This window comes from Echinops telfairi, unplaced genomic scaffold (assembly GCF_000313985.2).
Source record: "Echinops telfairi isolate 266 unplaced genomic scaffold, ASM31398v2 ScPeMD7_7400;HRSCAF=8409, whole genome shotgun sequence".
In the NCBI taxonomy this organism is placed as follows: domain Eukaryota; kingdom Metazoa; phylum Chordata; class Mammalia; order Afrosoricida; family Tenrecidae; genus Echinops; species Echinops telfairi.
This window is the reverse complement of record NW_022111300.1, coordinates 45,007,076-45,035,040: the sequence shown is the minus strand read 5'-3', so window position 1 is coordinate 45,035,040 and position 27,965 is coordinate 45,007,076. Positions and strand designations below refer to the sequence as shown.

General features: G+C 51.6%; 1 protein-coding gene across 2 annotated transcripts; it reads right to left on the bottom strand.

Moving 5' to 3' along the window:
* Window positions 1-4,218: 4,218 nt before the first annotated feature.
* SEC11C (SEC11 homolog C, signal peptidase complex subunit) lies at window positions 4,219-18,781 on the bottom strand. 2 transcript variants are annotated; one of them, XM_004703018.4, is made up of 6 exons: window positions 18,633-18,781; window positions 10,862-10,971; window positions 9,367-9,516; window positions 6,427-6,546; window positions 5,565-5,622; window positions 4,219-4,418 (listed from the first exon to the last, which is right to left on the bottom strand). In XM_004703018.4, exons 1-6 carry the CDS (start codon window positions 18,717-18,719, stop codon window positions 4,365-4,367), a joined length of 579 nt encoding a protein of 192 aa, XP_004703075.1. In that variant the 5' UTR covers window positions 18,720-18,781; the 3' UTR covers window positions 4,219-4,364. The 2 variants fall into 2 exon arrangements, with proteins under 2 accessions (XP_004703075.1, XP_045152231.1); XM_045296296.1 differs by having other exon boundaries at window positions 18,717-18,735.
* Window positions 18,782-27,965: the final 9,184 nt, after the last annotated feature.

Sequence of the window (27,965 nt, the reverse complement as noted above, 5' to 3'; positions counted from 1 at the left end):
GATGTTTCCTTGATGTGCACTTACCCTTTAGATAAAACTCTCTCTTATACATGAGTTTCTGTGGATTTGTTTCTCTAATGTACTCAGACGCACACACTATTGGGGTTAGGCCGCCTTCGCAGAAGTAGTCCTTCCTTCCTTCTCTCTCTCTTGGGGAAGTGTTTACAATATTGGTGTCAAGTGTTCCTTCAATGTTGGTCCGGGATTTTTGTGGGGAGGTTTTTGGCCACTGATTCAATCTCTTCACTTGTGATGGGTTTGTCAACATTTATTTCCTCTCGAATCCATTTGGGTGAGTTGTGTGCTTTAAGAATTTGCCCACGTCATCTGAACCACTGTTTGTTGTCGTTCAATTGCTCTTCAGTCTCCGGTAGCTTGTCACGTCCTTTCTTTCATTTATTTGGGGTATTTGCCTCTTTTCTCTTTTTCGTCAGTCTCACTCAGAGTTTATCAATACTATTGACCTTCTTGCAAAGAACCAGCCTTTGGTTTTATGGATTCAAGTGGTGTTTTGTTTTCTCTTTTATTTCTGCTCTGATCTTTGTTCTTTCCTTCCTTGTGCTTGGTTTAGGCTTGGTCTGGGCTTCTCTTTCTAGTTCCTGGAATTGTTGAGTTAGGCTGTTGATGTAAGCTATCTTTTAAAAAAGATTTACTATTTTGTCTCTCACCCCAGGCTTCATCCTGCTGACTCTCATGCTCTGGCTTGCTGCCCTTCCACTTTCCAGAGCTGCCCTGCATCGGGTCAGTCTGCTGGGCAAACCTCTTCCGAGTGCTGAAGAGCATGGATGTTCCCTGGAGCACCAAGGTGAGCCTGACCCCAGCCAGATGCCTGCGAAAGGTAGACACTGAATAAGGAAGACTGTAGAAAGAATCTAAGTGTTTGAATTGTGGTTCTGGAGAAGACTATTCAAAGTATCATGGACTGCTAAAAGGACAGACCGACCTGTATTGGAAGGACAGCCAGAGTCCTCCTCAGAGGCAAGGATGGGGACGTTGGCTTACATACATCAGACTTGTTTATCAGGAGAGACCAGTCCCTGGAGAAGGACATCATGTTGGTAAAGTGGAAGGTCAGCAAACAAGAGGAAGGCTCTCGAGGAGATGGACTGACACCGTGCTGCCATCAGTAAGCTCAGGCATAGGAACGATTGTGAGGATGGCCGCGCCGGGCAGTGTTTGGTTCTGCTGAACGTAGGGGTCGCTGTGGGTCGGAACCGACTCGATGGCACCTATCAACAACAAGCTTTCAGTTTAATTTGCCCTAAGAAGTTCCAGATTTCTTCCTTCACCCACTGGCAGTTTAATAGTGTCATTCTCCATATGCCTGTCTTTTCTAAATTCCTTTGTTATTGGTTTCTAGTTCCACTTCCGCTGAGGTCAGAGGACCTACTTGGCATGATTTCAATCTTGTAAAATGTGTATCCTGCACTTGCTTTGTAACTAACCTACACTGGGGTCTCTTCTAAGGAATGATCCATGTGCACTGGAAGACAATGTCCAGTGTTGTTGTGGGTGGGGGGCGGGGCGGGGAGCGCTCGACACATGTCTATTACATATGTCTGTTACATCCACATGGTCTGAAGTGTCAATCCATCCTGTTTCCTTGTCGGTCTCCTTTCTAGACGCTCTGCCCAGTATGGAAAGTGGTGGATCGAGGCCTCCATGAAGGCAGTTTTATTCCTCCCTTCAATTCTATCAGTGTTAATATATTTGAGTCCCTATATTACTGACTGATGGTTAAGTCTTAATGGAACCTGTGGTCACTGTTTTCTTCATGTCCATCTTCAGTGTCTCCTGAGAGCTTTGTGTCAAGTCTACTATTTGGGGACTAGGGAGACCAGGCCATCCCTCCTGGTTCTATCTGCACGGAGGACTCTCCCCCATCCTTTCACTTTCACACTATTTGTGCCCTGGGTCCCAGGGGTAGCTCTCGTCAGAAACCTGTGGGTCATGTTTCTGTCGTCCATTCTGGCGCGCTTTCCCTTTTGATGGGAGCCTCCAGCGCATTTAGTCACTGTCATTGCTGGTGAGAACGGGGTAGTTCTGCCCCTCTGTCATTTGTCTTCGTCTCCTGTGTGTCCTATAATTCGGGTCACGTCTTATTGGGATGAGCCTTTTGGTTCCCACCCCCTTTCCTTCTGTGTGTGTTTAAAAACCTTTTTTCCTGAGCGGTTATCATGAATATTACATTTGAGTTTGCATCTAAACAATTCTAGGGTACCAACCCAACTTCAGTCACACACATGAATTCCATACCTCTACGTCCCTTTTGTTGTTGCCCCTCATGATGACGTCACATTTCACCATGCCCTGTCACATAACTCTAGCCTTCCCTTTTCTATTTCTATTAAAAAGCATGAACAAAACCTCCCGGGTCATCAAGCATGAGTACCTCACACGTGCCCACGCATTCCCCTTCTCTAGGGAACAACTTCCACCTCTGGGCTCCCAATACTCTTTTTCTGGAGCAGCTGTCTGATGGAGGTGCCTCTCAGCTTGTCTGGAGGAGCTGCGTGTGAACCTGTAACCAGGTGATCAGCAACACTGGCCCGTGGAGGGCTGCCCTAGAACCCACCCCTCGCCCAGGCTGCCACATCGCTCAGCCTCGCGTTTCTTCTGCCACTGCTATCTGATGGCAGCGGGTTTGGGTCCTGGGTACTGGGGGGTCGTGCTGACTAGAGAGCCCCCCGACCCCCAGTAGTGAGAGCAGCAGGGCCTGAGAGCCCTGGTCATGGCCGTGTGGGAACAGATGCCCAGGCCTTTCTCACAAGGCACCATTAGGTGGCTCCAAAGGCTCAAGGCTGGGTGCTTAACCCAGGGCACTACCAGGATGCCACCTTTCCTCTTTGCCTTTTGTTTCCTGTCACCTCCTAGGAGAGCCCTTCTGTGGTAGCTACATAATTTCATGTCAACTTGCTACATCAGTGTAGGGGTGGAGTCGAGACTGTCAATCGGGCACGGCCTGATGATGCCTCCCTATGGGCGTGGCCTGCTCATGAGCATTCTGGGAACTTCCTCCCTGGAGGTGGGCCACACTCTCTGCTTCCCCTTCCTGTGGACAAGCCACATGGAGCCACGCTGATGGCAGCCAGAGAGCTGTAGATGCTTCCTCCGCCATTGGATCCACAAGACTTTCCACCCACCGACCTGTGATCTTCCTGCATTCTGCATCATTGCATGTGACTGTGTGAGTCTGAAGAAGGATTTATGGACCAGGATCGGACTTATGGACTTGATGTGGACTGCGCTGGGATGTTTTAATATACAAGTACTCTTTTATATAAAGCTCTTATACATGAGTGTCTCTGGATCTGTTTCCCCGGTCAACCTGAACTAACACCCTCTCTGATCTTCATCCCCATCTCCCCTGCTTCCCCTTCTTCACAGCCCTACCGCTTATTATCTGACCTTCACCCCCCCACCCCCCCACACACACTGTACTTACTGCCAGCTCTTCAGGGCTGGGACTTCCTCCCCACCACCCAGAGTGGCTGGAAAACATGTGACTGATAAATATGCTGAGTGAAAGGCTATTGATATGACAGGTTACCAAACGGATTTGGTGTCCCATCTCCTTTTCAGAAAAAAAAAAATTACTCAGTGCCCACCCGGTAATGAAAGGCCTTGTGTACTGCAGCCACGATCTAGGATAACGTGCAGACATCAACTTCTGCTGCCCCTGGAGCATTCCTTTTGGAAGCAAGGGTGGCACGCCCACTTTGGGTGCCGCTGATTGCCACCCATGTTCAGAGGTCTAAGTTAACAGTGATGGTGGCCAGGACACAGTGGGAAGACACTGAGGAAAGGGTATGCCCTGCCGGTAGCTTCTGTGAGGTTTCAAGGTACATGTACTGATTTTATATTAAATACCTTTCAAATAATTTTACAAGATGCACCACACCACAAAAACAAAACAGATGATACCTTTCCTTCAAAAAAGTCCTAGGGTTTATAACTTTGTCAGAATCCGTTTTCATAAATGAGAAACGATCACCTTTTAAGGCCCTGTCCCCCACATCTCACCACGACCCCAGATAGGCAGTTCTAGTAAGCAAGGAGTTTTCGTTTTGAAACAGGGACACTGGGACACCACTGTGTAGCCCACGCACCATCCCCACTGCAGGCCGGGGCCTACTGAATGACTGCACGCGCGTCACACAGCCTGCTTGCCAGGCCGACTGAGCCGACTCAGATCGAGACCACGGAAGAAAACCAGCCTTACCGAGGAAGCGTTTATTTGGGCAAGAAAAAAAGGTCTCTGGACTGGGTCCCTTTATGCAGAACAAGGAGCATCTCAGATATATTAGTTTCTCTTTTTTAGCACAATGCATTTCATCTGGCAGCAGAACTCCCGCCTTCGTGGTTCAGGACTCGCGTTTGAGTAGCACATAGGCGCCCATCACAGCCAGCAGGGCGTACTGGAAAGGAAGCACAGTGGTTAACAACGGGGGTCTAGCCATTTGTGCGCCTGTCAATGAGCACTTATCCAGGGCAGCCTCCTCTTCCCTGCTCTCACTGTGACCCCTGACACACAGGGATGGGCTAAGGTTCAGACCTGGGACCATGGCTCCAACGTGCGCTCACTACGGAGCCGTGCCCCCCACCCCACCCCCATTCTCCGATAAGTGACGAGAACACGGATACCCTTTTCCCTGAAGCTGGGAGAAGGGCAGTATCGGGCTTACTGTGTCAATGTTGCCGCTGAGCAACTCTGACCCTGGGGGACTGTGATAGTTTGTTTTTTTGTGCCAGCATGCTAGCACATGTGGGCAGAGGTTAGCCTGTCAATCAGGTCGCAGCTTGATTGGAGGGCAACTGAGATAAATGGCTGGCTGGAGGCCCGCCCCCCTCTCTCTGGTTTCACCTTCCTGTTGACAAGCCACATGGAGCCAAGCTTAAACCTATGAGAGCCCTGGAGATGCCTCCACCGCCACTGGATCCACAAGATTGCACCCACTGGCCTGTGATCTTCCTGCATCTTGCATCACTGCATGTGCAGCGTGAGTCCGAAGAGCAATTTATGGACTAGTATCGGACTGGGGAACTTGATCTGGACTGGGCTGGGGCATTTTCTCAATATACAATTACTCCTTGATATAAAGCTCTCTCTTACACGAGTGTCTCTGGATCAGTTTCTCTTTTCCACCCGGCCAAACACAGGGAATGCATGTGCAGAGGAGCAGGGCTGCACGGGCTTCGGGCTGGGACCTCATAGAGCACACCGCCAGGCCTGTCCGCCAACCCCTGCTCCTCGGGCTGGTGGTCCAGTGGCCACCATTTGTAGCAGCAGAGGTTCAGGTTTCTGGCCCGTTTTACTCTGCTTGTGCGTGTGTTCGAACATGCCATTTCAGAACGACACATCAAGAACGCAGAAGATGAAAGGGGCTAAAAGTAAATGTCGCTCATTTAAATGATGAGATGACTGTCGCTAACTAGAACTACTCGTCTAACAATTAATTAGGGAAGCATTTTGAGAAGGCTGTCCCTTACAGCACGTTCAAACGAAGCTCCCTGATTCATAAGGCTCCACTGTTACACACACACTCACCCAGACAAGTTCTCACCTTGAATTTTGGATAGTCATTCATTATTATGGTAACCATACCGACATAGGGTAAAAACCTACAATGCAGAATAAAAAGCAAGTAATAGAAACAATGTCCTTAACAATTACAGCAGCATCTGAAAATACTACACTCAGTCTGAAGCAGTCAGTCTTCCTGGGGAGTGCCACTACTGGGCTATTCGAGCAGCATTCATCGAGGATTCAAAAGGCTTTGTAATAAAGACACAAACAGTAGAGCTGGGACAATGAAGCAGAGATGGCTACGAAAAGACACGGCCCCAGATGTTTCCAGCAGGGAATGATCTACACGCCCATCAGACTGGAGTGGTTTACTAGGGCCCCATGCTCACTGACATGGCATGGAGCCACGCAGAAGGACACGGCTACCGATCTGACACTTCTTCCTGAGCAGACAAACAAACGATGTAAAATGACCTATTACACATGCTTGGACACACACGGCCTGTGTAGGCACAGTCTGCAGAGTGTCAAGCAGGGGTGACTTCTGGGAGGCTGTCTAGCAATGTTGCTTAGAGCGCACAATGATTTCTAGAGGGGAGTGTGCTTCTAAAGCAGGATCCTGGAAACCCCCGGCCCATGGGAACATGAGGCTGGAAATCACCAACACCAGCTGAAGGCACACACCTAGCCAAAGAGAAGCCCGCACTCCGGTTGCACTGTGGTGCTGGGTCCTCAGAGTGCTACGTTTGGTCCGCCTTCCTGGTGCAAACTCACACTCACCGGGGCTCCCTACACACGCTGATAGCAGTCAATGAAGCTACCACCCTAGTTTAGTGAGTCGGCCTCTGCATGCCTCTCTGGCTCAGGAGCCTTGGGAAGACTTGGAAGTCAGTGCTCACCCTCTTGCTCTTCCCACCACGTCCTTCTTTTCCAGCCAGTTCTGGCCTTCCTTGTACAAGCCTCTGTCATCCACCTCGTTATTATCACCTTTGGTCAGGAACTTGATGTCGCCATTATCCCTGCAAAGCAAAATGACAGCCTCTCAAAACAAGTGTGGGCACTGCGTCACTGAGTAGCGGCTCTGATTTACTGCCAACTGCACCATCACAGGGGGTCCTGAGGGAAACAAGGAGGCCTGACCCTCCCTGGCCTGAGATGCCAGCCCACGGTTCTCCGTCCAGCTGAGGCACACACCTAGGGGCAGTTCTCTGGCACACAGGGGCTGCAGCAACCAGCAAGCCAAGTGGCAGGCTGTCTCCAAGCACAGAGCACGATGAGCTAAGTGCTAGCACCTCACTTCTTCTTGGGAGCCCTGGTGGTGCTGTAAGTGAGGCGTTAGACTCATGCTAACCTCACGGTCGGTCGTCAGTTCAAACCAACCAGGCCCTCCAGCAGAAGAGAGAGGCGGCGGTCAGCTCCCAGGAAGATGCACAGTTTTGGAAGTCCTCCAGAGGGTTGCTAGGAGTTACCTGGATGGCAGGGTTGGCTAACTCTTGTACAATCTGAAGGTTAGCCCTGGCATTGTGTGTGAATAGCCCCCGTGCGAGTCTTGCGAGTCCAGCTTCCTGCTACCCGGACAGGGCACTGAGGGCGTGGGGTGCCCAGACTCACTCCAGCCCTTTCACCACCCGTCAGAAGAGGGCAGGAAGTGGGGGCAGGAGGCCGGGTTGACACTCAGGGTTGGACGTGAACTGCTCTCAGTCCTTCTCAGCCCCCAAGGACCAGCATGGTAACACCACTACCCTGCTCCTCTCTAGAGATGGCCTTGGTCCGGGGCCACCCAGACACAGGCGGCTCTTCACACCCCCCACGGGGACCTGGCGAATGTGGGCGTGCTGGTGCATCGGCTCCTTCACCAGGACTGAAAACACACCACTGCCGTCAGCCCACTGCCGTCAGCTCAATCCTGGCTCAGTGACCAGACTGCAACTGCTCCATAGGTTCTCCGAGACTGTGAGGCTTTCTGGGACAGCTTCCCACAGAGCGGCTAACCACCGACTTCTTGGTTAGCAGGTGGTGCTTAGTCCACTGCGCCACCTGTGTCTTACTACTGAGCATGTTGCTACCGAGCATGTTGGTATGAAATCCCACTTGAGAGGAAATCAGGATCACAGTGGTCTGAAAACCAGTGTGTTAAGAAAGACAAGTGGGGTCATTTGTCAGTCTGCTGAGCTGCTCAGACACCCTTGAGACTGGAAGCCCGACCTGTAGCACTGTGTAGCTAGAGAGACGGTACGATCAAGGGGCGCATGCACAGTGATCATGAGATCAAGGATGACAGACCCATAGAGACTGCAACCCCGGCAAACAGGAGCAGGTTCCTTTGCAGCCACAATTAGACAAGAAACCAAGAGACAAACACCCCTGGAGCCTCTCTCTAGTACTCATCACTTGGCCAACTCCCTACCAGCCCCCAGCTTCCATGACTCTCAGGCAAGCGAGGGCACTGTGCATTCTGATGGAGTTGCGTCCTCACCAGGGACGGGCAGGCAGATACCAGGTAACCATGCCATGGCCTTCCGGTGCTCACACAACTGAAGCCAGCCCCCCCCTCCCCCCCCCAGGGCCCAGCGTGAAATGGAGCAACACAGGCCAACATCTGTGGGGACAATGGAAGCAGTGAATGATGGGCTGGAGGTGTGCACACAGCGACATCACACACACGCTCACTGGGGGTGAGAATGGCACGTGATTTCAAAGATACCTGTGTACACAATTCGATTTTAAGTCCATCATTTCTGCAGGTAAAAATGCTGCACAAAGGTCAATGAACCGCCAAGCACATACAATGTAGTATTTTCACTAATCACATAACGCAATCTCTCCAGGAAACTCAAAATATCTGATGGAAGTGTTTCTGGCTCCCCAAAGAATCTTCCCGACTTGTCACCTGTGATGAAGGTGAGTCCATCTGTGGGGAATGTATGCAGAACGTGAAAGGGCCAATCGTGGGGACAGGGGCTTCTCTATCAGGACTGACAGACATCACTGCTAAGAAAGTCCCTTTGGTTAGCGTGGCACGAGGCATCACTAGCTTCTTTACATTTCAGGAAGTAATCCTCACATTGAAATCATGCTGTTACAATGTGTGTGTTTATTTGATTTTTCTGTGAGACTCCTTTAAATAATTAAGATCATGCTAGAATATGAGGATGGAAAAGCTTTGTCTCATGTACTCTGGACATACTATCAAGAGAGACCAGTCTCTGGTGAGGCGCGTCATGCTCGGTATAAAGCAGAAGCGTGCAGGAAAAAGAAGACCGGCGTGGCCCAGGAGCTGCAAGGACAGGCTGACACCGAGCCGCAGTTGTGAGGATGGCGCAGGACCAGGCAGCCAGGGCTTTCATTCTGCCGAACGGATGTCAGGAGCCCTGGTGGCAGAGTGGTAACACAGTGGGCTGTTAGCTTCAAGGCCAGCAGCGTGAAACCACCAGAAGAAACTTTGGAGAAAGATGGGGCTTCTACTCCCCAAAGAGTTCGTCTGGGAAACTCACAGGGGCAGTTCTACCCTGCCCTATCAGGGTGCCATGAGTCAGAACTGGCTCGACAGTGCTTCACAACAACAACCACAGAATGCACTCCACCTGCCAGGTGGGCAGCACTGCACTTGCCCAGTGTTCCCGAGCCCTCCGTCTAGTCGCTGGATTCTCAACACAACACAAATGCTCTGTGAGCCGCCGTGGGAGGGCACCATCGTTCCTGCGCCTGCACAGACTAGGGCAGTGTGTGAACACCTGAGCCGGGAACCAGGAGCCAGGGCGGGCTCTGCTTCCTAACAAGCCAAGAAATCTTAGCCAGAATCTCACAAAACACAACCCCAAGAGAATAACGCCTCTTACTTTTCATGGACTTTGATGACTCTGTGCACAATTGGAATGTCTCGCCCTTCGACTTTGAAGACGACGATCTCGCCGGCTCTAATGGGGTCTTCCCGGAAGTTGGTCAGGAAGAGGAGGTCTCCGCGGTGGAAGGCCGGCTCCATGCTGCCACTGGAAGGAAGCAGCAAACAACAAAGCAAGTGCCAGGGTCAGCCTGTGGTCTGGGCTGACCGCTGCGCTCGCACAGCATCAGTGAAGACGTCACACCAGTTAGAGCCTAAGGGTTCACCAACAAGGCCTGGGATTTCCTCTGGGCCCCCAGGACATCTTCTGGCATTCAAATAGGAAAGGGGCCCTAGCCAGCCCCTGCAGCTTCTATCAGTGAAGCAACGTGACTCTGGGGTGAACTGGTGGCGGACGGGCTATGCACTGGGCTGCCGTGACCCAAAAGGGCATCAGGGCAAAACCACCAGCCAGCTCCCGGGAGAAAGATGGGCTGTCTACTCCCGTAGAGTCAGCCTCAGAGACCCGAGGGCAGCAGCTCTGCCTTGTCCTGAGGGTCACTCTGAGTAGGCACGGCTCGATGGCAGTGAGCTGGAGTGCACACCAACAACGTGGCCTCAAGGGGGGCATCTCACCTCTCGGAACTCAGCACCTCTGTCACTCCGGGCGGCAGACTCTTAAGGCCCTGCCTTCGCTGGCTAGGCTTCCCAGCGCCTCACACTGAGCATCTGGTCAAGGAGTGGTCAACGAGGGGCTGGACCCCCAGCTGAGGGCCGAGACCAAACAAGCAAGAACCTCAGTCTTTCGGTTCCTGAGGCCACGATGGGGCGGCTGGGCCCCAGGCAGGGGACAGGTGGGCATGGGAGTCATGGGTCTCAAGTGCTGCCTCACTCCCGAACTGGGCAGCGGGGTCCCTGACCAGGCTGCTGCCACAGCCCACTCACTACGTCAGTCCATCTGTCTGCTCACCCACACACAGCTCCGTCTACCGACAGGGAACTCCGTGTGTGAGGCACACTGGACGGAGCGCTCTTGCAGGGCCTAATAGAGGGACTGCACTTGAAAGGACTGACCACTGCTCCCCGTGGGCTGGCGTGACGGCTCCATGAAGCCGACACTAGTGCTCACGTTGCTAAATAAACACGCTGCACGTTTACAAGCAGAACGGTCTTGGGACTCAAGCTAACTGTCCACAAGGGCACGGCTTGAACAAACCACCTCGATGCCCCGGCAGGGGAACAGCTTTGGTGAAGCCATGTTTGCCAGTGGGCCGCATGTCAGAGCTCCCTGGGCACTCTGAACACACTTACGGCACATGAGGGAATCGTCACTTGAAGCAGGTTAAAATACCACCTCAACAGAATTAGGCTCTAAAACATCTACTGAAAAGTCTAAGATCTTTCCCTGAAAGTCAGAAGGAAAAAAAACCATCTGCAAACACATCGGCGAGGATCTTCCAGCCTGGTTCCCAGCTCCTGGGGCGGGGGGGGGGGGGTTGGGGGCCGGCACGTACCTCAGCACCACCACAATGGGGCTCTCGCTGCCTGTGAGGACGATCAAGCCTTTCCAGATCATGAGCGCGGAGGACACGATCATGGCGAAGTTCAGCACCTGGTAGTAGAGCTGCAACAAGAGGGGACCGCGTGGTGTGAAAAGCCACGGCAGCGTGTGGCCATGCCAACGGGCCTGGCAAGGCTGTTGGCGGCAGAGAGCTGATCCACACAGGGCACACGACTACCTAGCACTCGGCTGTGTGCCCACAAAGGAGCCTCCCAGATGTGACCCCGCAGGTGACATTAAGGGGAGACAACATAGCCACCTGTGGGCCTGGTTCTGAGAAACCAAGATTTCCCACTAATCCCTGAAACAGAGTCCCTGGGTGGTGTCCATGGCTAAGTGCTCAGCTACTCACCAAAAGGTTGAGAGTTCAAATCTACCCAGAGGACCCTCAAAAGAGAGGACTGGTCACTTGCCTCCAGTAGCTCCCACCCACTGGAAGCCCCTCGGACCTGTGCTCTGACCCACTCGGGCTGCCCTGAGCTGGGATGGACTCAAGGCAACAGGCTCTTGTTGGCTTGTAAGGTCCAGAGCATTCCAAGGAGCCCTGATGGCAGGTGGCAGAGTGGTGAGCACTGGGCTGCTAACCAGGTGAGCAGTTCGATACCAATCGCTCTTCGGGAGAAAGGGGGTTGCCGGCTGGGACAGCCACAGGGGCAGTTCTACCCACTCCACAGCAGGGAGAACAGGTTCCAGGTTAAGTGTGGACTCACCCGGAACTCACCTCAGCCCCAGGGCGGACGGAGGCCTAGAGAGTCTGTTTCCATTCCTCGTGAATCTTTACAAGGTGCTCAGGTATGTATGGCCGAGAGCCAGCCGAGGTTCCCCACAAGGCAGCATGTGACCTTGCCATGTGCCGCTGGCTATCCGGAGCTTTCCAGCTGACCCCACACCACCTCAGAGCACGGTCTGTCCTGCTCCTGGACCGTGTCTCAAAGCACAAGGTTTTCAGCACTGACGGCCAACTTCTGTGGACTCGGCCCACATCCCCAGCACCGTCAGGCTACGTAGGAATGCCCAACTTCCCCCAAGAAGATACAGGGACTGAAGCCACTGTGCCCACTCGGAAGGAAGCCCCACACCCCTGCTGGCAACTGTCTACCAGGGAGGCTCCTGCCATCGGGCCAGCCCCTACCCTCCTTTTTTCACCATCTCTGCTGGTGTCCTGGGGACAGGCCACCCAACACCCAGGCTCCTCAATCCCTTGACCTCTCCATCTCCCCCAGCTGAGCCATCACTGAAATACAAGAAGTCCCCGACTTGTCCCCTCCCACAGCTACCAGAAGTTGGCCCTGACGTAAGTGGAACACCTGATTTTCTTTGTTCAGTTTTCATTACTATTGTCTTTTATCACCTACCAGTATCTTTACAAACCAGGTCTTTGTCTTTGCGGTGAGAAACATGAAGACGGCCCTGGTGGATGGCTCTGGATTATCCGTGGGGCAGGGATGAGGGATAGCCATCTGTGTAAGCTTCCCCTTTTCACGCCAGACAGTCCTGGAACTGGCTCGAGGCTCCCTGAGGCCGTCTCTCCACCAGAGCAGAGTGGGCAGCATTGGTAAGCAACCAAAGCCCCTAACTGAGTTTAGAAAAAGGCTTCAGCTGACCCACTTACTGCAAGTTTTTCTTTTAATATCTCCCCTTTTCCAAACTCTTTCTTCGTTAGCATGTCTTTCCTCTTCAAAACCCAGTACACCCTGACTATTCCCCTTGTTCATGCCTGTGGATTGTACTATGGATAAGACGTATGAAGCAAAACAAACAAAAAAACCCAAACCCAGAGGGTCCTAAGTACCTGTCGCCAGTTGAGGGCTGGCTGGAGCACATGCTTCACTCCACGTGGGGTCCTTCAACCACCCTGTACTCCGTCCGCTCTGCCCAGGAGGCTCCCTCCCTCCCTCCTTCCTGTGAGGGTCCCTAACCTCCCATCATCTTTAAGTCACACCTGAAACACCAAGCCTGCCTGGACTCAGTAAGTGATTTGTGAACAGGAACACATGGCAAGCAAATCTTTTTGCCTGTGGCCTATAGGAGTCCTGGTGTCGGGCTGTTAACTAACAAGGTCGGCAGTTCAAACCCACCAAATGCCCTGTGGGAGAGAGATGAGGCTGTCTGCTCCTATAAGGAGTCACAGTCTCGGAAACTATACATAGGGTAGGGATGAGTCAGATGGATTTGATGGCAGTGGGTTAGGTTTGGTTTCCGTCTACATGGAAACCCTCCCCTCTGCCACTGCAGCAAGAAAACAGTCATGGATATGTAAAACAATGAACAGAGTTGTGTTCCAATAAAACTTTATTCACACACAAAAGGCAGCAAGCTGGAGTTTGCCAAGCCCGACTGTTCCTTATTCTCCCGCATCGGGTGCTGGCTGACATCATCCATCACGATCATAATTATGTATGCAATGAGTTAAGTGTGTCTGTCCCACTGGAGGACGGCCTACCCACGCAGGCAGCACTTCTGCCTCACTCTCAGCGGGAGCCTCGACACGCAGCACAGGTCTGGCACAGAGCATATGCTCAATGTGCCGAGTAAATAGTGATCTGAGAAGCACGGTTAACATGGCAAGTACATGTAACATGCAAATCTAAATGAAAACAGAGTAAAGGCTTAAAATGATAGCTTACTAAAAAGGAAATCAATGTTAAAAATGTTCAGACCCCACCCCCTTATTGAAGGGTTGTGGGGAGGAGTTGAGCCAGTCAGGGTGCAGGGTAGCAACAATGAAACATATAACTTTCCTATAGTTCTTAAATGCTTCCTCTCCCACATTATCATGATCCCAATTCCACCTTACAAATATGGCTAGACCGGAGGATATACATTGGTACAGATAAGAACTGGAAACACAGGGAATCCAGGACAGATGACCCCTTCAGGACCAGTGGTGAGTGGCGCTGTCTGGAGGGTGGAGGGAATGTGGGGTGGAAAGGGGGAACCGATTACAAGAATCTACGTATAGCCTCCTCCCTGGGGGATGGACAGCAGAGAAGAGGGCGGGGGGAGACATCGGACAGTGTAACATATGCCAAAATAATAATTTATGAATTATGAAGGGTTCCTGAGGGAGGGGGGAGGAGGGAGGGAGGGGGAAAAATGAGGAACTGATATTAAGGGCTCAAGTAGAAAGTGAATGTTTTGAGAATGATGATGGCAAGACATGTACATATGTGCTTGACACAATGGATGGATGGGTAAGAATTATACGAGCCCCCAATAAAATGATTCTTTTAAAAAATGTTCAGACCCATAATTGTCCCTCTTCCCTGTTTTCCTTTTGCTTATAAATCAGTAGACAGTCAAACACGGTGGTGACAGAGGCAGCAGAGGCAGCTGGGAAGGGGGGCTGGGGTACCTTTCCCAGGCAATCCGGCATTTGGTTCAGGAGGCTACCCACTGTTGGTCCAGTAACCCCCCTTCTGGAAATCTCACATACTAAAAGCATACACAGAGCGATGGCCCCAAACACTCATCGTCCTGGTGGTGTCGTGGGTTGTGCACTGGGCTGCTAACTCTACGACCAGCAGATGGCACCCACCAGCTGCTCTGAGGCAGAAAGACGAGGCCACAAGGGCAGTTCCATCCTATCCGAGAGGCCGCTATGAGGCAGAACAGGCTCGGGGGCAGCGAGTCGGGAGAGTTTTGAGGCCATTATAGGTAGGGGGCTAAGCAGGCATTGTTCACGTGTTGTTTCTACAGCAAAACCCGCCTCCCACGTAATATCAGCTCACATTTCTAGAACGTCTCCACCTGCTCCCCTTGCCCAGGAGCTTTGCTCCATAACCCTAGGTTCACTATAAATTATAGAACCGACTAGGAAACCACCCCCACCCCCACCCCACCCCACCACCATTTTCAGACTGGATCTCAAACTACCTGGCTCCACCCCTAATGAGCAAATTATAAAATCTTGCTGCTTTGCTAATGAAGAATCTCATACTAAGAACCCGTTTCCAGATATGACTCTCTATGCTGGAGAAATTCATCGAGAAGCAAGATTCGTTCCTCAAAAGTACTTCCTCTGCACAGCACACCCATCTGCTAAAGAAATGACCAAGCCACAAAAGCTGGCACTCCAGCTCCCTGGAAAGCACAGGGGACACTTCCAGGTCCTGCCTTTCGGGGCAGGGCGAGGAGGAGGACCGGCCAGAAACTGCAACCTGGAAAGATGATTCTGGTGAACTGCTGGCAGGGCACTGACAAGGAGAAACTGCACAATTTAAGAACCAGGAAGAGCGCGTGTCAGGGATGCATCCCTTCATCAAACGTATTCCATCTGAATGCGGATTGAATATTAGGGAAGCTGGGCCACATGGAGAACTCAGCAGCAGGGTAAGGCTCATGAGCACCTGACTCACTTGCTGATAGGGATCAAGGACGCAGGCTGCAACAGCGATTGCAGCTCAGTGTAAGGAAGCCCGAGCCTCACAACCAGACCAGCAGGTATCATCGTGATCAATGAAGAAAAGATGGAAGTCGTGGGCATTTATTTTTCTTGGATTCACAATCAATGCTTATGGAGGCAGCAAAGAAATCAGATGGCGCATTGCACTGGGCAAAACTACACATGATGTCTTTAAAGTGATGAAGGGCAAGGATGTCAGTTTCAGGACTAAGGGGCGCCTCACCCAAGCCATGGTACGTTCAATTACCTCCTATGCGTGTGAAAGGGGGACAATGAACAAGACAGACAGAGAACTGATGCTTTTGATTTATGGTGCTGGGGGAGAATAATGAAAGTACTAGGGACTGCCACGAGAACAAACAAACCTGTCTTGGAAACGGTGCAGCCAGAATGCTCTTAGAAGTGAGAATGGCGAGGCTTCGTCCCACGCACTTTGGACATGTTGTCGGCAGAGACCAGTTCCTTGAGAGGGACATCGTGCTTGATAAAGTAGAAGGTCAAGGAGAAAGAGGAAGGCCCTCTATGAGCTGTGCTCACACAATGGGCTCAAACACAACACTGACTGTGAGGGCGGTGCAGGGGCAGCAGTGTTTCACGCTGCTGTACAGAGCGGCTATGTGTCGGACCGACCAGACGGCACCCGACAACAACATTGGCACGTCGGAACCTCTCCTAAAACACACACCACCCCGTTTCACTGGTGTTTTGTGCTGTTTTTCCATCTTTGCCCACCAACTCTGTGTGCTCAGCATTTAATGAGAAGCAAGACCACACTCGGTAATTGTCAGCCAAAGATAAAACAGCCAATGTCTGAGAATTTCAAACCAACATTTCCAAATGGATATGCTGGCGCAGCAGACATGCCAGTAGCTCTATTTTCCTCTCGCTTCCTCCTTGCAGAAACAAAGAGTCCTTGTCCTGCGTGGGCTCTTGCTCTAATTACTAGGACGCAGGGATAGTAGACAACGGTGGCCCCTTGCAAGGCTGGCAGCACATGCACGTTGGACAAGGTGTCATAAAGATGTTATTTGGGCAAGGAGAAACAAGCAAAAGGATAAAGCTTTTTTCAAAATCGGGAGATATTGGTTTTGAGCTGAATTTTAATAAGAAGACCAGCAAAGCATTAGCAAGGCAATTGGCTCCTCACAGGTCTTCTCACAGAGCTTGGGAACACACAGAACTTATAAAAGCCAAGCTGGCTTAAGGACTGATACACTCATCACAAGGCCGCCTCTGAGGACTGGTAAGCAGCACCGATTTTACAGAAGCTTCAAAAACCTAGCCAACAAGTCTAGGTTTTTAAACAAAGCACAATTTCCAGGAAGATTTTCTTGTGAAACACACCAGTGCTCAGCTCACGAACTGTTGGGTTTTCAAGCCAGTGGTATCAGAAGCCCTGATGGTGCAGAGTTCAAGCAATGGGCAGGCTGGAACCCAGCGATCCATCTGCGGCCTGCTCCCCAGAGATGGCAGCCTTGGGAACTCTGGGGGACAGTTCTACCCTGTTCCATGGCCCCTATGAGCTGGAACCGACTGACCGCAGTGGGTTTGTAACGACTGGTGACAGCTCATCGTCACGACGGAAATCTTCAGGAGTCCACCAGCGAGGCACTCCTAGAAAGAGCCAGATCCTAAAACAAAGTTCAAGAAACCCACGGCACCAAACTCTCCCACACCACTGCCCTCGTTTGGGAATCACTTGGAAGGGAAAAAGAAAAGCTGCGCATCAGCCCAAAGGCATGTGCTACGTCCTGCCGCCACAGGCCCTCGCCCCACTCAACACAATGGAGATGTCGAGAAAATTATATTCTTTTCAAAGACAACCAGCACCCACCCGCCCCACCCCCAAATCCTCACCAGTAGGAAGGTCTGATTTCCTTAACATAATGTATTACCAGGGTGAGAGGGAAGAGTCCCTAGGTACTACCAACCATTAAGAGCTGGATTTCTAGCTGTGAGGGTGGTGGTTCGAAGGCACCTGAAGGGCCTGGGAAGACCAGTCTGGTGGTGTGCTCCCCAAAGGTCACAGCCCTGAGAATCCCCTGGGGCACAGGGGTGCCTTGCATCAGAACATACTAGACAGCAGTCTCTCGCAGTAGGAGTGGGGTTTGTAGCCATCATGTTTGGGGCACACGGTTCCCTGACTTCAGTTCTTCATCTAGAACAGCGAACAGCTGTTCTCAACCTGTGGCTTGTGACTCCTTTGGGAGTCCAACGACCCTTTCACTGGGGTCGTCCGATTCATAACAGTGGCATAATAACAGTTATGAAGTAGCAAAGAAAAAAATTATGGTTGGGGGGGGGGTCACAACAACATGAACTGTATTAAAGGGTCACAACATTAGGAAGGTTGAGAACCACTGATCTAGAAGCTGAAACAATTTTCCCCGGTTGGGCAGGCTCCCTGTGCAGTTCCTTACTCTGGCCTCCTATGGGAGGTGCTAAGGACATACAGAAGAGCCCTGGTGGCGGAGAAGTGGTCACATCAGCAGTTTGAAACCACCAGGTGCTCTGCGGGAGAAAGACGAGGCTTTCCAGTCTCGGAACCCCACAGGGTTTCCTATAGGGTCCCTGGGAGTCATAGGGAGGCAGTGGGTTTGGTTTGGGGGAAGGCCCTAAAGACCCCACGCTGGCCAGTCTCTGCCTAGGGTGACCGGAAGAGGAAGTTTCACTCCGGGGGGCCTCTCACTGACAGACCCCAAGATCCCTCCCAAGTGGCTTTCCATACTCAAGTTCGGCCAGAAGGATGGGATCCAGAGAAACTTCTGGAATCCCTTTGGAACGCTCATTCGACCCACAATGATGGAGCGTCACCGGCTGCTCCGAGTCCCCGGAGCCCCAGCCTGACAGCTGGTGGGGAGACACCAGCCGGGGCGGGGAGACACTGCTTGGACACGCACGACCGGACAGCCCCCTGGTCACAACGTCCCTTCCGCGCTACCACGACCACAGCCTATGCCGTCCGTCAGGCCTCAGAAGCCCCGCTGGGAAATCGGTCCATCGTCCACGGAGCTGCCCTTCAAACGTGAGCGACAGCTGTCACCTGCGTCCGGGCATCTCCCGTCGCTTTCTCGACCACACCTGACAGCCTCGAGACGGGGCCGCTCTTCTCCCGGCCTTTCTGCCCGGGGCTTGCTGCGTTCGAGCCACAGAACGTCCGTCCAGCCCACACGTGGTCTGGGCGGATTTGAACCCAGGCCGCTGAGCGCCGGCGCCCGACCCGTCGCGGGAGCTCGCTCGCAGGTGGACCTGGCCCGACAAGCCCGACTCCCACAGCCCCGACTCGGCCCCGGGACGTCCCCTCGCCCGACTCCGCTACCTGGCGCTTGTTCATCTTCCTTAGGTCCCCGAAAATGTCCAAGCCGGACGCGGGGAGATGCGTCCCCACAGGGCTGGCGCGTACCATGGTGGGGTCGCGGGGGGCCGAGGCGGCCCGCGGACTCTGCTTGTCACCGGACGGCGGCGGAGCACAGCCCGGCCCCCGCCCACCAGCCCGCGTCCTGACCCGCCCGGGCGAGCCGGCCTCCAGGCGCGGGCCACGCGACCCAAAGGACCGCGAGGGTGCCTGGGAATCGTAGTCCCGCGAGGGTTGCCCAGTGTCTATCTGGGGGGAGCTTGGAGAGAGAGAAAACTACCCCTCCCAGAATGCCGCGAGGCGAGAGCTCGTCCAGTGAGGACCCGGAGGCGCTCCAACGGAGAGCGGCCACGGGCTCAGGGAGCTTTGTCGGACGCTTTGGAGGAACTTAAAGGGAGCAGGTGCTTCTTCATATCCCAGGGACAACTAGGGGAAGTGACTGCTCAAGAGAAGCGGATTTCCCTAAGACTCTGGTCAGGCGCCAAGCAGCCACCTAAAACTCCTTCCCTCTCACCTAGCCGTGTATCTTGGCCATTGGAGGACTGGGGCGGAGTGGGCGGGTCCTCTGCGCTGGTGGCGGGCTGTGCTGAAAAGGTGCGGAGCGTAATTACGGACTGGAGGGGTGGGCGGGGCTTAGAAGAGGCGGGGTTTTGAAGCCACCTTGTTCTGATGGTAGTAGTTCAACAAATGAATAGTCATTGAATGAAGAATTAGCTGATTTTATACACGCGGAAACAGGGCAAGTAAGGTTCATTGATTTAGCCAAAATCAAGTGGCAGAGTCTGGAACAGAACTCAAAACTTGCCAAATCCTGGACTTCCTTGAGATCATTCATTCACCTTTATGAATTATTTATTTACTCCAAACTCTTTACGGCCCGTGTGCGATGAGCCTGGTTCTGCCTTAGGACACTTGAGAGACACCTCTGGAGAAAGATCCACGGACCTCACATTCTACCATGTGTAAATGAGTAAATCTGTCACCTGCCCTCTTGCTGTGGGATGGTTGAATTATTCGTGGTACTTTGAGAACTTCATGCTGTCCTCCCTGCCACCACACCTTTTTACCTGCTGGCCTCGTTTATAATGTCCTACCTTTGTCTCCAGAGACCACCACCCTTGAAACAGAAGGTCAAACTTTCCTTCAGAACTCAGGTTCCCTGCTACTAAGCACCCACTGCGCCCTGCCTGGCCCCACACCTTCTCCCCATAGAATAATGTGTGTCTCTAGGAAAGAGATGGAATATTTTCAGTTCTGGTCTCTGGCAGCAAATACCAACCCCCCATTGCCACCAAGTCCATTCCAAACTGGTTAAAAACAGGCACACACAAGTACATACAGCTGATTTTGACCCTATAGGACAGAGTAGAACTGCTGTTGCGGGTTTTGGAGGTTGAGAACCTTTACAGAAGCAAAAAGCCTCATCTTTCTCCTGCATAGTGGCTGGTGGGTTTGAACTTTGTGATTAGCAAACACGTACCTTTTACGTGCTATCAGGGCTCCTATTCCTACTCTTAGTGACTCGCTATAGGTCCATACATAGGATTTCTGAGACTATAAATCTTACCAGAGCAGTCTCCTCTTTCTCTGGCAGAGTCACTGGGTGGATTTGAACCACTGAACTTGTACTTAGCAGCTCAGCTATGGCTCTGACTACAACCAGGGCTGTGGGTGGGGATCAGCTTGATGGCAGTGAAGCGGGCTGGTTTTCCTGGACTCAAGAATTACACTCAGGGACTCCAGTCCCCACTCCCTGGCCAGCCATGCTTTCCCCAAGGGCCATTCTCAGCCCTGACAGCAAATGCCCCAGTGTCCCAACCCTCAGAAACCTCCACACAGGTTTCCTATCAGGGGCTTGGGGGTGGGGGGAGAGAACCTTGAAGACACTGCGCCCCACTTTGACTCAGTACTGTCCCCTCCCCCGCTGCCTTCCTTTCACCCTGGATCCATAAAACTGCCAGAGCCTATGGTGTGCGGCTCCCTTTGCAGTGAACAGATTCCCATGCTCAGTCACAGGACCCTCGCTGAGGCGCCATCCCTGGAAACTCTGGGGAAAGGGGCGGGGCGAGCAAGTCTGCCTTTATGGACTTCGCTTGCTTCTATGGTCACAGTCAGTGATCCAAAGCTTGGTTATTACTTTCATTTAGGTTCGGTATCTTACTCAGTTGCCCAGACACCCGAGGGCTCAACTCAGGTGCTCAATAAAGAGAGAGAGAAACCAAAAACCTGGCCAATAAATCGACAGTTAAGCCCTCAGATCTAAGGATTTCGCCTTGCTTGGATCCTCAAGCAATGCTCCTGGAAAGCAGCAGTCAAGCAATCCAAAGATGAGCTGCATTAAGTAAATCTGCACACAAAAAAATCTTTATAAAGAGTCCTGAAAAGCAAGGGTGTTTACTTTAAGGACTAAGGTGTTCCTGACCCAAGCCATTGTATTTTCTATTGCCTCATGCATATGAAAGTCGGACATAGAAGAAAGAAGATCGAAGAAGGATGGATGCATTTCCATGTGGTGCTGGAGAAGAAAAGTATCGTGGACCGTTAAAAGGACAAACTGATCTATGTTGGAAGAAGAAAGGTCAGAGTGCTCCTTAGAGGCAAGGGTGGTGAAACTTTTTCTTACATGCTTTCGATATGTGGTCAGGAGAGACCAGTTCCTGGAGAAGGACATCATGCTTGGTAAAGTGGAGGGGCAGTGAAAGATAGAAAAACCCTCAAAGAGATGGATTGACACCATGGTGCAACAATGGGCTCAAGCACAGGAGCAATTGTGAGGATGGTGCAGGACAGGGCAGTGGCCTTGAAAGAAAGGTGGAGTAGTCAGCTTCCAAATTAATAGTCATTGAAAACCCTATGAGATACAGTTACAGTTTCACTCAAACAAGCTTGGGGTGCTATGAGTGGGAATCCTCTCAACAGCAACAGCAATGGTGGCGTCGTGGTTATGCAGTGGGCTTCTAACTGCAGGATAGAGAGTTTGAAACCACCAGCCGCTCTGAGGGAAAAAGAAGAGGCTTTCTACTCCCTTGTGTTAGCCAGGGTTGACTAGAGAAACAAATTCATAGACACTCATATGTGTATAAGAAGGAACTTTGTATAAAAGAGCAATTGTATATTGAGAAAACATCCCAATCAAGTTCACAAGTCCGATATTAGCCTGTATATCCAATACCAATCTATAAAGTCTGATTCAAACTCACACAAAACATGCAATGACACTGAATACAGAAAGATCACAGACCAGTGGGTGGAAAGTCTTGTGGATCCAGTGGCAGTGGAAGCATCTCAGTGCTGGCATGGGTCTCCCTGTGGCTCCTCCAGCTCCAGGGCTCTAGTGTAGTTCCATGTGTCTTGTCATCAGGAATAGGAAGCAGAGAGTCTGTGTGTATCTGGCCTCCAGTGAGCTGTTTATCTCTGTGGTGCCAGACTCCACCCCTTTGCAAGTTCATACCAGATTATGTAATGATCACATCCCTTAGAGATTTCCAGTCTTGGCAATCACAGGGGCAGTTCTACCCTTTCCTAGAGACTCACTGTGGGTCAGAATTGACTCGATGGCAGTGAGTTTGGTTTGGGATGTTCTGGTTGTCAAGATCTTGCCTCAGCTCCAAATCCGATCTTCCCCCCACTGCTGTGTCATACTGGAGCTGGACAAGTACACTTCTCGCCTTTGTCAGCTGGAATAACATTGAGCTTCATGAAACGTTGTCCGCAGAAGTGGACAAGAGGATGTTCTCCAAGGGGATCCACCTATCATCATCTCGTTTCCTAGCCATCCCAAAGGCTTCCCTGATGCGCCCTTCAGTAAAGTAGGCACTGTGACCCGGAGAGACCTTGTTCATGCGCCAAGACGGACTTGCCCTCCCCAAGGCTGACCCAGTGACGATAGCACAGGGTGCCTGCTCTGCAAATCACAGAGACAAACACCAAACCTCAGAACAGCATGCTCCTTATCTGGACCTGTCAGCCTTTGGAGAACAGGGTGATTACACTGGGAATAATGTTGTCCACAGCTTGTTGATCCAGAAAAGCAAAAGCCTGAGGCCATTCTTGGTGTGACACTTCCCACAATTCCATATTTCAAACAAAACAATCTGTGTGTATCTGTGGTGAGTGATCTTGATAACCTGAACCGCATAACCACTGGCTCGTTGCACCACTTCAAACCATAAATCTAAGACTTGAAAGGGATTCAGACTCTGTCTGGCCCAGAATCCTACCTGGACGTGGTATCTCCTCTGTAGGATTGTTGACTCAAATCGAGGCTCTACTTCATTGTGGCTGAAGGAGACATAGCTGGGGAAAAGGCCTTGTTGGCACTCTCATTTATGTACACATTCACCACAGGAAATCCTGTTCAGTGCTGTGCAAGGTGCTGCACTTTCTGAGAGGCATGTGTGATGGAGGAGAAAATGTAGTCGTGGTAATGCCCAGCCCCTTCTACCCATCTGTCCTTACACCTCTGATCACAGGGCAGGGTATGCCTTCAGTGTCCACATGTCCCTGACCTTGGATACAGCCATAGCGGAAGTGGCCTTGGACACTCCTCCTCTTGGGCCAGTTCATCTCTTTTAAAAGAGCCTACCTATGCCAACGGAATCCTGGTACTGTCTGATAAGCACTGGACAGCTAATTGCAAGGTTAATGGTTCAAACCCTCCTACCGCTCTGGGGGAGAAAGATGAGGCTGTCTGCTCTTGTCAAGATTTACAGCCTGGGTAGCTATGAATCAGAATCGACTCAGTGACAGGGGGTTTGGCTTGGGAATCTATGCCAAGCACTGTCCTAAACCTTTATGTTGACTTTTCATGTCTGCGCTGTGAGGTAGGGATCACAGAAGGATCATGGCAGTTTCACAGATATCTTGAACCAGTCCTTGACACTGCTGGGGCCTGAGCTTTGTCTACTTGACTTGTCCTTACAAGGGGAGTCTTTGAGGTCAAGTGGGCCCTCAAAGTACCTTAAGCACCCAGCAGTTTCCACCACCCCACCCACAACCCCGGTGAGACTCAGTTACTGTCCCGGCCCAATCTCCAGCAGTGCTGCGGTATCAAATACAGGGTTTGGGTTTTGATTGGCCTGTTTCCTCCAAAGGACTGTGATAATGAACAAGGCTTAGTTACCTTTTTATCCCTGGCTACCTTGGTGACATCGAGGAGCCCCGATGGTGTAGTGGTTTTGTGGTGGGCTGCTAACTGCAAGGTGAGCAGTTCAAAACCACCATGCACTCTGAGGAGATAAATGGGGCTTTCTATGCCCGTAAAGAGTTATAGTGTCAGAAACCCACAGGGGTCAATTCTACCCTGTCTTATAGGGTTGCGATGAGTCAGCATCGAATGGATGGCAGTGAGTTTTTGGTTTGTTTTACCCTGAGGGCATAGTGGGCTAAAAATTGAGCCGCTAACCACAAAGTCAGTTGTTCAAACCCACCGATATCTCCACAGGAGAAAGATGAGGCTGTCAGCGCCTGTAAAGATTTGTGGTTTCAACAACCCACCCAGGTAGTTCTGTTCTGTCCCAGGGGGTGCTCTGGGTCGGAGTCGACTGGAGGGCATGACAAGGACCACTGCCAGCTCTGGCAGGGATCACATGAGAAGGCCCTGGATTGGGGGGAGGATGGGGGAGGGATGCGGAACAAAGCACAAAAGCATTGAAGACACCAGCTTACCAGTGGATTAGAGACTGGTGGAACCACAGGGCCACCCCCAACCAAGCCCGTGGCTCTCAGTCACCACCCTTCAGATCTGGGACAGAACTCACCCCCAAAGCTCACTTTTCAGCCAAACAGCAGACAGGTCTGTCGGAAGAACAATAACGCTAGAAGGCGCGCACACCTGAGAACCATGGACCCTCTGAGAGCCAAAGGCAGCCCGTTCCCAAGGGCAATGCTCAGAAGGAAGGACAGAAACAGGGAATGCAGGGCGGAAGTGGGAAAAGTGAGGTTACGGGGAGGGTCGCAGACCATGAGCTGAGACGAAATGCGGGTGAAGTGTTTGCCGTGACGTCACTGCTGGTCTGCTCTGCCAACCTGCACTCAAGTCACAGCGAACGTTGGAAAAACAGTGACGTCCTGACCTGGGAGATCTAGACTCTAGATTCTAGAGGAATCAGACCTTCTGCTTCCTGGGTCCTGATTGTTGCTGGCTTTTTTAGGTTTGTGGTGTATTTAAAACCCAAACATGGTGGGGCACCACCTCCTCCCGGTCTCCTTTTCTCCCTGTGAAATCCCCTCAGCACAGGCTGACAGTAGTCACCATCGCTTTAGAACTCCCAGCCACTCCGCTCCCCTTGGGGGAGAGTGTGGCAATAGCCCTTGAGGAACTCTCCCGTGGAGCACTTGGCTCATTGCTGTGCTTAGTAAACCATCCACTCTACTGAGCTTCGGGCCTCCAGAGGTGAGTAAGACGCAGCTCTCACAGGTCGAAGTTAAGTTGGAAATATGTGACGTGATCGCTGTACAGTAAGGTGACCAGACGTCCTGCTTTTGGCGGGACAGTCCCGATTTTTGGCATTTTAAAAAAGTCCCGATTTTGGGAAAGAATGCACGACAAGCTAGGGAACGGTCTATTTGGTCCATATAGACCAAATTTTTAATCAAGAACACCTCCCCCCCCCATCCCGGTCAATGGTGTCCCGCTTTAAATCTGGTCACCTTACTGTACAGCATAACCCGTGAGCTAGGTAGGCCATAATCAAAGGGATGCACTCTAGTTAAAGACCCCTTAGCAGGTGACCCTTAAGAATGAAGCGAGGAATTGCTATTGGAACGATTCCAGCCGACACCGTCCGCACACTTCTTTGGCCTCAGCTCTGCAAATCAGGCTTGGAAGACACAGAACAACCATGCTTTCTAGACGCAGGGATGTCAAGGTGCTGGCCTGTCAGCTTTGGACGCGTCATTAGGAATTACAAGTAGCTGGAAAAGGACACCCTGTTTGGTAGAGAAGAGGGCGGAAGAGGAGCAGGAGGGGAGTCCTCCGGGAGTCGGAGACACACACCGGCTGCCACACGCACGCGGAACTGCCACAGAGCATGAAGACGGAGCTGCATCGGGCGGTGCTCTGTCTTCCGTTCACGAAGTCCCTGTGAATCAGAGCCAGCTCTGGACTAACAACAACAAATGCTGCTTTGTGCATCCCAGGCTGACAACATCCCTGTTTTACAGAAAAGGGAAAGAAAATCCAAGGCCACGCAGCTGAGGGATGAAGAGCCAGGGCTTTTTGCTTTTTTTCTTTTTAATGACTTAATTGGGGGCTCTGACAGAGATTGTAAGAATCCATGCATCTGTTATATCGAGCGAACTTTACAGATGTTGCCATCATCATGTTCAAAACATTATCTTTCTACTTGAGCCCTTATTATCAGCTCGTCTTTTTTCCCCTCCATCACGAACATAATCGGGTGTCAATTTGAGAGGATTATGAATGAAGGGATGGAGTCTAACCTGTCAATCAGGACTAGCGAAGGAGGCCTCTGTATGGGCAGGCCTTCTCCTTAGGATTCTGGGAACTCCTGCATTCCTCCTTGGACTCTGTTGACTCCTTGGGAGACATTGCAGCTGATGAGACACATGGAACTACACTAGTGCCCTGAGCTGGAGGAGCCACGTGGAGACCCCTGCCAGCACTGAGATGCTTACAATGCCACTGGATCTACAAGACTTCCCACCCACTGACTTGTGATCTCCCTGCATTTGGCATCATTGCATGTGTTTCATGAGTCTGAAGAGGGATTTATAGACTGGTATCGGACATATGGGCTACTATAGGACTTATGGACTTGATGTGGACTGGGCTGGGATGTTTCCTCAATATTCAATTGCTCTTGTATATAAAGCTCTTTTCTATACACATATGAGTCTCCCTGGATTTGTTTCTCTAGTCTTCCCAGAATAATACACTCCCCCACCCTCCCGGCCTCATGAATCCTTGATAAATTATATATTATTATTATTTTGTTTTATACCTTACACCACCCGTTGTATCCCTTCACCCACATTTATGTTATTCATCCCCTTGGCGGGGGGAGATGTGGAATACATCCATCATTGCTATCAGTTTCCCCTTTGTGCCCTCCCCCTTCACCCTCCCCATACCCTTGTGGTATCACTACTCTCCTTACTGTTTATGAGGGGTTTTTCTATCCTGGACTCCGTGTGTGGAAAGCACGTATCTGCACCAATGTACATATTCCTGTCTAGCAGGATTCGTGAGGTAGAACTGGGGTCATGATAGTGGGGGAGGAGGACGCATTAAAGAACTAGAGGAATGCTGTGTGTTTCGATGGAGCCATACTGCACCCTGGCTGACTCATCCCTTCCACGTGACCCTTCTGTGAGGGAATGGCAGAGCCAGATCTTAACCCCAGGCCTGCTAAATCCAAGCTCCCACTCGTACCACACCACGTGGCCTCTCATGGGTTCTTTTCCGCCTCTGGAGCCAGCAGCACTGCGTGGAGAGGCACAGCCTTTGGGGGAAGGGGATGAATTCTCCGTTTGCACATTCAAGTTCGTGATGACAAACAGACGGTGCTAAAGACCAACAGTAGCTCCAACTCATGAACACTGCAGACTCTCCAGAGTCTTGGTCTACCTGCGCTCCATGGCGTGAGGTAGGGCTCATTTTAGTGGGGGAGCGCAAACAGGAAGGCATCTGTTGACGGGCTCTCCATTTGGCACGGGAGCCCACCTTGCAGGGGAGGAATGAGTCACTGGGTCTCAGTCTGAGTCAGAGGCACCTGGCTAATGGTGCCAGACACCAGCATTCGGAGGCACTCTGGTTTCTCTGTCTTTTGCATCTGTGGGAGGATGTGCCTCAGAAGAGCTGCACTGTTACCCAGGGAAGTCATACTCAGAGGCCGAAAACAAGGCTGCCTCTCCCTCCTCCACATCCCCTGTCCCAACCTCTTCTACCCCGGCTGACTCACGATAATCAGAAGTCCTTATGTTTTTTTCCTTTGCCCAGAGTTGCTACAACCAGCCGTGAAGAAGGGTATGCTAAGAAAGTATGCCAGGAATGGTAAATGAACAGAGAAAGAGAAGGGTAGGTGGTATTCATCCACCCTTTATGGCTCTCAGAGTCTGGACCCCATGGGAATTGGACATGCTGTTCAGCATTTACTCCCTTTTGATCAGGATTAGTCTATTGAAAACCTTTGATCAAACTGTCCAATAATGGTAACCAACCACCATCCAGTTCTTCTGAAAAGGAGGCAGCTGTTCCTAGAGGCAACTAGCCACACAGCCACCTTCCTCCTCTTCTTCCTGACTCCCCTTCTTCCTCCCCTGCTCCAGGGAAAG